Source organism: Gymnodraco acuticeps, unplaced genomic scaffold (genome assembly GCF_902827175.1).
Source record: "Gymnodraco acuticeps unplaced genomic scaffold, fGymAcu1.1, whole genome shotgun sequence".
In the NCBI taxonomy this organism is placed as follows: Eukaryota; Metazoa; Chordata; class Actinopteri; order Perciformes; family Bathydraconidae; genus Gymnodraco; species Gymnodraco acuticeps.
This window is the reverse complement of record NW_022990295.1, coordinates 8,316,284-8,328,715: the sequence shown is the minus strand read 5'-3', so window position 1 is coordinate 8,328,715 and position 12,432 is coordinate 8,316,284. Positions and strand designations below refer to the sequence as shown.

General features: G+C 41.0%; 1 protein-coding gene across 1 annotated transcript in view; it reads left to right on the top strand.

The window, feature by feature from the left end:
- The window catches only part of rnf144aa (ring finger protein 144aa), a 45,602-nt gene extending 33,733 nt beyond the window's left edge, over positions 1–11,869 (top strand). Inside the window, exons 2-8 of the mRNA XM_034222254.1 lie at positions 599–749; positions 1,690–1,794; positions 2,708–2,768; positions 4,427–4,643; positions 5,943–6,090; positions 6,490–6,579; positions 8,081–11,869. Of these exons, the coding sequence (XP_034078145.1) occupies positions 615–749; positions 1,690–1,794; positions 2,708–2,768; positions 4,427–4,643; positions 5,943–6,090; positions 6,490–6,579; positions 8,081–8,212 (888 nt within the window). The 5' untranslated portion in view covers positions 599–614 and the 3' untranslated portion in view covers positions 8,213–11,869. The remainder of the gene's footprint in view (positions 1–598; positions 750–1,689; positions 1,795–2,707; positions 2,769–4,426; positions 4,644–5,942; positions 6,091–6,489; positions 6,580–8,080) is intronic.
- The last annotated feature ends 563 nt before the right edge of the window (positions 11,870–12,432 follow it).

Genomic DNA, 12,432 nt, shown 5'->3' with positions numbered 1-12,432 from the left:
TGAGACGAGAAGGCCTAAAATAACCCTTTCTGAATGTCATGACGTAGCGTAGAGAAGAAAAAAAAAGTGTTGTTTAATCCAAAAGTGGAAATGTAACAAGGAGCTGAGAGAGCTGATAGGCAAAAGAGATTCAGGAGTAATTATTGTCTTTACCAGAAGAATAATGAATGGATATAAATGTGTGTGTGTGTGTGTGTGTGTGTGATGTGTGTGTGTGTGTGTGTGTGTGTGTGTGTGTGTGTGTGTGTGTGTGTGTGTGTGTGTGTGTGTGTAGTGTGTGTGTGGTGTGTGTGTGTGTGTGTGTGTGTGTGTGTGTGTGTGTGGTGTGTTGTGTGTGTGTGTGGTGTGTGTGGTGTGTGTGTGTGTGTGTGTGTGTGTGTGTGTGTGTGTGTGTGTGTGTGTGTGTGTGTGTGTGTGTGTGTGTGTGTGTGTGTGTGTGTGTGTGTGTGTGTGTGTGTGTGTGTGTGTGTGTGTGTGTGTGTGTGTGTGTGTGTGTGTGTGTGTGTGTGTGTGTGTGTGTGTGTGTGTGTGTGTGTGTGTGTCGCTTCATTAACCATAGCCCTCTGACCTTTTTCCCCTCTTTTTTTCTGTGTTGCAGCTCAGTGGCGGTGAAGATGACCACGGCACGGTACCGTCCCACATGGGAGCTGGCCGTGGACCCCCTGGTGTCGTGTAAGCTGTGCCTTGGAGAGTTCCCTCTGGAGCAGATGACCACCATCACACAGTGCCAATGTGTCTTCTGTACACTGGTGAGGAGGGCGCTCTGGAAACAGTAACACATATCCTGTATACTAGAAATATAGGATCTACAAATCAATTTGATTAAAAGTCAAAACTATTTTCCGTCTAGCGATATTGAAAGATGTTACAACTTGATTTTTTCAGAGGTAGAGTTAATTAATCAGAGCCACACGGGATTTTCCTGATTTAAAATGTAGAAATGACCTCAGGATCTATATCTAATCTCCATTCCTACTGTGTTACGGTGGTACCGTGTGAAAAGGCTGGGACAAAGCAATATAACACTCATTGGCTGTCAGATCCAATCTAGTCCAGAGATGAGGAAACAATGTCCAAGAGCTAAAAATAGAAGCCACTTCCTAGAACTCAGTTTGGGCGGTGGCAGAAATCACCAAAGTTCAAGTGGTTCAGTTTATTTCACAAGAGGTTAAACAGCCTTTATCTCACTCAAGCTACTTTTATCTCAAGCTGTTTTTTTTCACACATTTCATGATTTTTCAGCCTTTCTAAGTATCTGTTTTTTCCATAATTGTACATTTGCAACCATATATATCTCACTGATATGCTTCAAATGCTCATTTCATGTAAAAAAAAATTAAGATCTATAAACACAACATTGTATAACATTATAAAGTTGAACAGTATATTTTAACTTCCAGCTTGGCAGCAACATCCTTTGTGTTTGTTTTTGTATTTCTTGACATAGAAAGTCAAATATTCACTCAAATATATCAATCTTAAACTCTAAATTCTTAATTTTCTTCACCAACAAGCTACTTTTTTCTAATGCAACAGACAGAGATAGTGACAGAGCGAGACACTAAGGCTATAGTTTGTTTACCAACTTTGTTGTTTGTGTTTGATTTGACTTTCAATTTTGCCATCCAACTGACTGGATATTGAACTGGGTCAATGTCTTATTTGCCTGCCTGTCTGTTTTTTCCTCAGTGCCTGAAGCAGTATGTTGAACTCCTGATCAAAGAAGGCCTTGAAACTGCAATTAGCTGTCCAGACTCTGCCTGTCCCAAAAGAGGACACTTGCTGGAAAATGAGGTATTGATTGATTAAAAGGAAATGTCAGCTTTTTACTTTGATCATCATTTTATTAAATTGCCCTTTTGGTGGTGACTGGTTGCCATTATCGGAACAATCAAGCTTGTCAACATGTCGGACAAGGACCAAAAGACAAAACCGCAGCAATTTCCAGAAACATTTTAAACTTTTGTATATACACACAATGGTCTACAGAATTCTGGATGCTTGAAATAGGCCAAACTTATCCCTAAAAGTTATTATTTTCATTTCAGAATCGTTCTACAATGTTGCTGCTTTTTTGGTCCACATAAAAGGCTAAGAATGGTAAAACTAACATTTGGTATACTTCAAAGCTCCAGATGACCACTGTGCTCCACCTGCCAGTGTGTTTATTTTATAATGAGCAGCTGAGGTCATTCTGAGGGCTAAGCGTTCCTCGCTCTCCAGGCACTTTGCTTCATGGACTCACCGAGCCTCTCACTTGCTCACGGAGGCCCTCAGGCACCGCATGGTTCAACACACCGTCCTTATGTTTCTAATCAATCAGTGTCACTGGCCCTAATGGAACCCGTGCTACTCCTGCCAGTCAGGCAGAGCATCATCCCGTCTACTCTGACAGCGGTGTCCTCACCCTGTAATTGACTGCTATTTTACAAACCCTCAATGCTCATTTCATTGCCCAATAAATGAGTGCCTTTGACCTTGGGTTGGCCTGTGTCTGCACTTTGAATACACTCTGAGAACTGGATTATCTTTTTCCATCTGAAAGTGTAATAAGTAGTAGCAAGTTCTGATCTTGTAGGAATATGAATTTGACATGAAATGATATTCACATACGGAATGCACAATTGCTTCCTGCAGCTTCTGTCTATTAATATGCACAATGACCTGCTTATTTCCCTCCCACTTCTCATCCCTTCTCTCCCCGTAGATCGAGTGCATGGTGGCCACAGAGATGATGCAGAGATACAAGAAGCTTCAGTTTGAAAGGGGTGAGTCAACGCAGAAGCAGCCGCAGTGTGTCAGTGTTATCTCCAGCGTTCCTCACTGCGTGGTGTGTGGGCAAAGGCTGTCGTATACAAACTCACGTCGACCCTCCTGTCCTCTAAGGAGACTGTATATTATTATGACACGCAAGAATGACGACAATCCCACCTTCAAAGTGCAGCCAAGATGCCGCTCTGTCAGATATCCTTTGACGCATGTGGACATGTTTCCTCTTGAATTACGCTGTGGGGCATCTGCGGAGAGCTAATAGAAAGTATTCTTGTTTGTTCAGCAAACCTGTCCATGTCACTGAACAGCTTTAGAATTAAGTCTTTCCATTTGATTTTGATACCAAAAATATGGATTCAATCTGATTTTCTTTTAACCACAAACAATCCTGCAGGGAAGAAATATTCTTGCAACAGGTACTAAACCTTGCTGTAGTATTCCTACTCAACCCTGTCATCCTCATCAAAGTGTAACCCCAGCTCCCATCAAATATACATAAAAGGGAAAGCCTCCTAGATTTTGTTTAAAGAGATTCTAATTGGATTGGTTCGGCTCTCTGCTCGTAAACTGTCTGACTGACTGTGATGCGGCAGGTCTCTTAGCATGACAAGATATTTTAGTTAAATCCTTTTATCCCTGCTTCAGTGTGCCGCTATGTATTCAATGTCTGCGGTTTACACTGTTTGTAGGATAAATGTGAAGTGACTGGTAATAGGCTTGGATATCGTTGGTGGATAGATGATGTGTCTGTGTCGCTCCTGGCTGTCAGTGCAGACGTGCTAATCGGCAATATTAGAGTTCCCTCGCTACCAGAGAATGAAGAAACCAAGCCGTGCTTTCAGATGGTACTCGCCCTGCAGGTTTTCCACCTACACACGGGCTCAATTTGTATACAGAACATGCAGATCTCACTTGCACAAATACATGTAAACAAAACAATATACATAAGAACACACTGGGGGGTCCTGTAGATGAATACAAATCCTCAGAAAGCCCCTGCAATAGAGCAGTCAGCCGTCTCATCAATGTCCCAGTCCAGTCGGGCAGAACAGTTGCTGTAACCGTTCCATATTTCTCAGCCTGAGCCAAGAGTGCATGAGGAATGTGGGCTCTGAGTTCTTGGCAGAGAGGCGAGGGGAAGGAAGGAGAGGATACAAGGGCAAGTGCATCACGCTACCAACTTAGAAAATAACTGGCAAAACACAAAATCTGGTGTCTTTCACACGTATTCAAAAGCATTTGGAGAAGTCGTGGAAATGAGTGAGAGGCATCAAGACAAAAGTTACCTATTGTATTAAAGCTATTTTCCATCATAAGTATGTACACATTTGAACCTTGAAAAGTGTACATTAAACTAAATATGTATTAGACGAAAGGCTTTTATTGATTTGCAAGGTTAGCTCATCTCTAGTCGTAAATTGATTATCCCTTACTTGAAATGCTGTGGTTTTCTGTGCACATTGTTCTGGGTTTTTCCCACTCTGAAACATCAGCGGCCAAGGCACCATGGTGGCCAAACATTATTAAGAAAGGTAAACTATTTGAAAGACCTTCTACCAAAAAGAAAACAACCTCCCAATGAAAACAATTTTGGTTAACTAACCGTTTGAAAGAGCTGCTTTCCATGACGCTGGCACTTGTTTTGTTCCATCAGAGGTGCTGTTGGACCCATGCCGGACGTGGTGCCCTTCCTCGACCTGCCAGGCCGTGTGCCAGCTGAAGGAAGCAGATTCTCCTGCGCTGCCCCAGCTGGTCCAGTGCGCCGTCTGTGCCCTGGAGTTCTGCTCCGCCTGCAAGGCCAACTGGCACCCCGGACAGGCCTGCCAGGAGCACAACCTGCCCATCACCTCCTTCCTACCAGGAGAAAACAGGTACTGCCTTTATCCCTCTACCATCTACTTTACAGTTGCTTTTGAAATCCATGTTTTCCGAATGTATACCTTATACTCTGCATGCATACACGCTTCTATCAAGGAGGCATTCAGCATTAATATATTACACAGTTAATTAATAAGAACATTTATATATTTTTTTATCTCAATTGCCAAGATATCTGTATTTTGTGCTTCTTTCATTTGAACGTTTGCTGGTGTCTTGAACTTATGTTTAACAAACTAAAAGTATTAGGTTATTGGACTCTTAGTTGCACAAATCAAACAAAGAAATTGTTTCAACCTGGCTTTTATACTTTTTTTTCTGACATTTTATGTATGATGATCTTTCTACAATTAAATAATATGAATTTCTCCCGTTTTGTCATGTTGTGACAGTATGAGCTGCTATATGACTTTCTGCAGATGCAACCCCATAGAACTGAATCATAAACCATGTTCATCTCGCCTGACTGGAGCTCTGATCCTCCCGTCAATATGCAGGAGGATTCATTCAGGGCCTCCTTTAATATGTATCGACAGCTGCTAGCTGTTTTGCAGACTCTGCTCTGCTGTGCATCAACCAGGGTTTAAGCTCAAATTAATAGGCAGATATATAAACTCCTATAAAAGCCTTTTGAGACTGGCTTATTACTCCTTTCAAGGAAACATGACCTACCTGTGAGGTAAGTAGAGAGTTGCTGTAGAGACATATGCAGCTGACCCGTTTCTTTGAGATATCCTCTTACTCTGGAAACCTCATTAACTCTGCAGAGCTTTCTTCTGTCAGCGCAGGTTCAGGACCGAGCTCAAAGGCCACCGTGGAGAGAGACAGAGGATTAACCGGTCTACTCTTAAATTGTAAAGAGGGTTTGAGCTACACTTGTTCACTGCAAAGTCTTTCAAAGCTGGATCCTTCACTAGAAATAAGTGGGATTGTGCGTGGTCCTAGGACAGGGCCTAGAATGACCGCTACCTGCTCACCTCCATATTATCAAGGGTCAGCAGCACCTTACTGACACATGACAAATAGATACAGACAAACCAACACCAAGAGATGGAAGGGTAAGAGTGTTGGAGGGATGCCATTTAGTGATTGGTGGTTTTGAGAAGAGTTGTCGGCCCCTGCACTTTAGCGATCACACGATCCTGTTAGGCCAGAGATTGTAAGTATTGATTGCTGCGTTAAAGCAATCTCATCCCCAGCACTTTTTGGTAAAGCGAATGTTGAGTGATTTTCTTTTTTCAATGTTGTTTGGAATACAAATCCCATCAGGCTTGTGTCTCTCTTCCTCCCAGCTCTTTTTATAAGAATGAAGAAGATGATGCACCAATCAAGCGCTGTCCTAAATGTAAAGTTTACATCGAGAGGGATGAGGGCTGTGCACAGATGATGTGCAAGAACTGCAAACATGCCTTCTGCTGGTACTGTCTGGAGTCCCTGGATGTGAGTTTCGCTCTTCTTTGTACTTTGATGTATACTGCAATAGCGTGACTAAAAGCCCCCACAGTTTATTATTGTACCGTTTGCACAATGTGATAAGCGCAAATGTAGACATCATTTGCATATTGACAGCAATAGCTTTTATTAACAGGAAATTGTAGCTTAACCATGGTCTTGATAAGAAAGGGATGAGATGTTTTAGATTTTCTTTCGAGAAATTGAGCTTGGATAAGGATGACTTATGAGCAGTGGTACGTTATGTCATCTTAATTGTGTGGGCACGGACAACCGCGCCACGTGGGTCATTTAAAAAACGATTTTCTCAGAACAGCTGCCCTTGTCCTTTAGGCTGCTAATGGTCAATCTTTACCTGTACTGTGTGTGTGTTTGTGTGTGTGACAGGACGACTTTCTCCTGATCCACTATGACAAAGGGCCCTGTCGAAACAAACTAGGCCACTCCAGGGCGTCTGTTATCTGGCACAGAACACAGGTGAGAAACCCATCTTCCTCCCTTCTCCTTTCTCTCCCCCCCTCCTTTCTCTCACACTCACCACACTGCAGCATGTGGCCACACACATGCTCCCGGGTTCTGCCTCTTTCTCGCTCAAACACTAGCCTTCTGTGACGGGCTAAAATGATCTTGACTGCACAATACGAAAAAGGACAACTCGATCCACGTGCAGCGCCAAGTGCCTGGTGGTCGGAGTCCTGCTGTGTTCAGCTAAGCCTATTATGTACACCTTTCAAACAAAAAAAAGGAGAAAACGTTTACATAACAAAGGTCCTTCTTTACCGATGGGTTAGCAAATGAAATGACGGATTACACAAAGGATTGGATATGACATGTAATTTTCCACATGAAAAATGGTGGATTACACATGATCGGGATTAGATATGACATGTGTTTTAAATCTTCCACACAGGCCGACTCTGGTGTTCACTTCTCCTCAGTATCCCTCCTTAGCAGAATAACCTATTATGGGTTGGCACGTCCCTTTGTCCAACATACTTGTTATTTTGTCAACATTAGCATATAAACTGGCATCTGTTGCCCAGTGGGGCAGGCTGAGTCATATGATTACAGTTCAGCTGGTGGAAGACGGCTATAGCTTCACTGCTCTGTGTCTTTGTCTCTCTCTTGCTCTCCTCATTTCACTCCCCGCTCTCATCCACATCTAAAAGATCCACTTACAAGATGTACCAGGGCAAACCTATCTTACAAAACAAATATTTTCTCCCTGTCTACACCATGTCTACCGTCAGTTACAAGGACAGTCATGTTCGAAACATGTAAGCATCATCAATGATTCAGAGCACATTGTGCTTTCCAATACAGCACAGCCTGTATACAAGCTGGGAGAAGGTTAGTTAGGTATGTGTGCTTAAAAGCAGAAAACTGTTTCCAATAAAATACCCTAGAAAAGCATATTTGTTCCCTCAGAACGTGAGGAAAGCATTGTGCTATAATAAGTCACTATTGCATGAGACTGCATGTTATGTATTCCATTTTGGGGCTCTGAACTTGCTGGTGTCTGGCGCCCCCATGTGGGCAATTCACCAACATTCATGCTTATTTCATTAAAGAGTTTGAAGCTAATAATGTTGAGAATTGCTGAGTGTTTTTGTAGTCCATCAGTAAAAATGTATATATTTTATTTTTGATATGGTCTACTAAACCAATTAGTTTTAATAGTGTTGATGCTGGAACAGAGGCCGTAACAGCAAACATGGTATATTTAGAGCTTTTAAAAAGCAATAAGTAAAGAATATACAGTTATACATTTGTGAAAAATTGCCAACATCCCCTGTAGTATTCAAATAGCTTCTGATGCGTCTTCAAGCAACTATGCTTTAAAGATATGTCGTTTGAGCATTTAGTGCCATCAGCTGGGCAAATTGCAGGATTCAAGGATGGAAGGGAATACCATTGTCTTTTTGTTTAAACTACTGTATTTACATATGTATTTACTCTTTCTGATCTCTCCCTGCAGGTTGTTGGGATTTTTGCTGGTTTCGGCCTTCTCCTGCTGGTGGCCTCCCCCTTCCTCCTTCTGGCCACTCCCATCGTCCTGTGCTGTAAGTGCAAGTGCAGCAAAGGCGATGACGACCCGTTGCCAACCTAAACACACCATCGGAGCCGGATGCTTCATGGATAGGCCATGTTTTATTTCCTTTTCATCCCTTTTCGTTCCTCTCCTACCACCAGCTTCATTTTTTTCTGGCTGTGCCCGCTCCAGCCCCCGGCCGCTTCGGGATCCATCGCTCTGCATGAGAGAGGCATGGTAGGAAAGCGAACCTACACCCTGGCTGAAGAGAGGTTGTACGGTTAAAGGTCAGAGGAGGTCAGACTTGTCTAAGGACCACTGTGTCCGTGTGTCAGACATTGGTGGTCTGGGGATGAGGAGAACGTCCGGGCTGCTTCGAGAAGTCCTTCCTGTGATGTGGAATTTTGACGCGTCACTGCAAACAAAGGAAGAATCGAAGAAGATAAATGCTTTTCTCTTGTATGGACAATATAATGCAGGAGCCAGCTTAGAAAGAACTTTTACTTTATCACTCTGTTTTGTCGGTTGGTCGTACGCAACAAAAGCTTTTTTCCCCACCACCACACTTCAATGTAGCTCTACAGATTCAGTCAGTAGCATTAGAGTTGCACCACGCATGTTTGGTGTTCACTCGATTTGCACACGGAACATGATTTCTACTTCATGTTCACGACTGAGGTAGAGGAGATGGGAGGCTGTTATCACTCTCAACTCGATGTACAGCACGTCCTCTTGATGATGTCAATGTTTTATAACCGGTTGCTTTTAATAGAACTGTGCTCAGAGTAGTGTCTGTGTTGTACTTTTTGATTGTTTTCCAAATTGTTATGTACACTTATTGAAGGGGATTGCCACTCAAATCTAAAACTAAGTTTTTCATACTATCTCTACTATTTTCTTGAACACACCTCCAGGCATTATGCACATGCTTGTGAAAGAGTGTGTTTCCCAAAACTGTCACAGATTGTTTTGTTCTTAGATCCAGACATTTCCCAAATTGAGTGGTACTCCCCTTTAAGTTCAACGTTAAGTCTATTCGAGGACATTGTATCCTCGCGTTGTGGAACCATTTTAATACCACAATAACAGAGATGTCACTCCTGTAATTCTCAGTCCCCAGGTGGTGGTTTAGCCAAATAGAAATGAAGAGCCTTAAATTGAGGACAGAGAATCAGGCATTTCCTCTGTGCATTAAAAATAATTAAAGTCCAAATAATCCCAGGGAAAGCATGTTTAAAAGCATTACAGACAGTCAGTGAAGCCCTTTATATTCAGATGAGTCTATGATGTCATCCATATGCCACCCTGTTAATAGCCATACTGTAAAAAACTAAAGGAAGACAAAAAAAACAGCTGTCCTAAACTGATGTTTTGTGTGACCTACTGTATGGCCTGTATTTCCTAAGTCTTTTTGAGCAGGAGAGCTGCAAAATAACTCACAGTTTAACTCAGAGCTCCCACTCTTTGAGACTTAACAAATATCTGCCCAAATTGCAAACTTGCATATGTTAGTGGTCCAAGTGTCGATGTTTTGTTTTGTTGGTACTCCAACAACAAGCAGCTATTCCCTGCAAGGGGCATCAGAAGAGCCTATAAAAGAATGTTCTGTTTTTGGGCATGTCATTATTAAGCTGCTCTATACTATATCACTTTATCTATGCAAGTTTGTACATTAACATTCTTAAAAGGCTATGGATTTATCATAAACAACTTTATGTCATGAGTAGGTTTATATAGTGAAAGCTGCAGAATGTCACCATATATTTGCATATCATGACTTTTATTTAATCAGGGAGTTATTCAGAAAAATATCCATTTTATTTTCATCTTCCTTGTCTTATGTTACTGTTTTTCGCTATATTTGAAGTTTGTAAACCAGAACAGGGTTTGGCCATTTTTTATTTGGTCATCTTCATTTCAGTGAGGGGAAATTGCTTCAGTAAAACAATGTTAAGTAAGTAAGGGAACAAAGGTGAACACATTTAATTATAAACCAATTATCTCACTACGACTGCCTGTGTTCTTGTTTTTTTCTTACCATGCATTTCATACCAGCCATTTTAATGTTCTGACAAGCCATTTACTACTGCTTTTTTATGTAGCGTTTCATGAGAAATGGAGCTACAGTTACCAAAAAACGATGAACAGTGAGTAGCCAGTCTGCAACTCGTTCCAGTCCTTTTACATTTAACTAAGTTGCTCTGTATGAGAATCCTCTTTATTGGTAGTAGCCTTACAATTTGAATACTTTTCCTGTAGCCTGTGTTGCTTTCACTGACCTCCCCTACTGTATGAGCATGATCATTTGATATTCAAGCCAGTCCAATTTTCTACTTTTAAAGTGTGGTGCTTTTCCCAAAATTATAGTTGAATTCTTCAAGCTTTTGTTGTTTTAATGACAATCGTGCCAAGCAGATTTCCTGGAACAGATAAGGAAACAGCTGTCCACTGTATGTGCATTTTGACCATGTATTTGTAATGTATTTTACAGGGTGGAAAAAACGTTTTAATGCTTCTTTATGTAAACGCTTCACTGTATCTGGGTTTCATTGTTTTCTTGATATGATCTGTGATGTGCGTGGTATGGTGCCTGCTGTGTTTAACAGGGGAGATTAGCAGATGAAAACAATACTCAAAAGAAGTCAATATATATGAGAGATTGAAACCATACTTTTTAAGGGTTTTTATCATTTTTATTGTCATCAGGGCTCTGATAGCAAAAGTACAAAAATATTAATTTAAACACAACTTTCACCACCATCGAAGTCTTCAGCAGGTACAAACTAAAGTCGATCAAAATCATGGCCACTTCCATTTTTGTACACAACATTCTCTTTTACTTAGGTTTGCTGGCACCACTCGACAGGTATTATTATGCAACACACATAAAAGGGCCAAACGGCAAACTTTACAATCACTGCATTTGCATATTGTTTTCTACAATAGAAGCTTGTAAGGGCTCAATATAAAGCCCTATACTGGAGCAGGTGAAACATCAGCACAGGTGTTGAAAAAGGACACTTTGACCAAGTAAATGGCTTGTTCCTAGGATTTGGCCCTTGAAGCAAGATAAAGTTTGTTTTACAAGAGCTTAAGGTCTACTTTGCAACTATTCTAAGATCAAGTTTGGTTACAAGCAGCAATTTATATTTTATAACCGGTTGTGTCAAGAGATGAAGCTGCATGATTTTTCTCTGACTTCTACATGTTAAATATAACAATATTGTAGCCTCTAAAGATCTTTGGAATGGTAGCTTTGTCACTATCATTCAGCTGTCCGGTTTTCATTTAATTTTGAACAATATATTTGTATTGTTCAGCCATATGATATACAGCGGTTTGCCTTCCTATATTTAACAGGTTGGCTTCATTTGTCTGTTACCTTTTTGTTGATTTTTGTATACACCTGTTTTACGTCATAGGTTCTTGTGTATGCATTGTCTGTTTAAGAGCAGGGTTGGCAGGTGTAATGGTCAATGACATTTCAGTCACATCAGTAAGTGTATTTTTGTCAGAGGAAATGCTGTCTGTACGCCAGACTTCTGTATTTAGAGATATTAAACAATGTCTCTTGTTTAGTCAGTAATTGAAAATTAATTGACCTGGGACAAAGATATCAACATTGTAAAGTGGCATATTTGGATAAGTTGGACAACTTAGACTCAGCATCTCATTATATCTACAATTTCACTAACACTGTGACACCAGGTATTAAAGGTTGTTGTTTTTTTGTGAGTCGGCTCTTTTCATTGATACCAATTTACTGAAGCGTTGAGGTCCAGTTGGTTGTCCAGTAGCTCCCTCTGGTGTTCAATGCGGGTCGTTTTCCTTTCAATTAACAGGAAGACCTAGGATGGAAATGCAGGAGATAATTTAATACCTAAATACATTTAACAACTTCATTAACACTTCCAGTTACAAACGATTACAATTCAATTCAAAACCTTTATTTATCCAGGTAAAATCCCATTGAGATCAATGATCTCTTTTTCAAGGGAGACCTGCAGCAGTAGGTTCCACAAGAAGACATAAAAACATAAACAGAACAACAAAAGGACATCATACAGCAAAATGTACAGGGATTACAATTTACATATCTAACCACATGTACAGGTACCAACAGCATCTGATTGAGTAGCATCCAACCGAGCTTTAAAAACATGTAGTGGTACTAGCTTGGTAATTTCCATTCTTTTTGCAGACTGTTCCATGTTAGTGGAGCTGCACATCTAAAAGCTTTCTTCCCTAAGACAGTCCTAGCACTTGGCACATTTAATAAAACCACAGCATGCGATCTC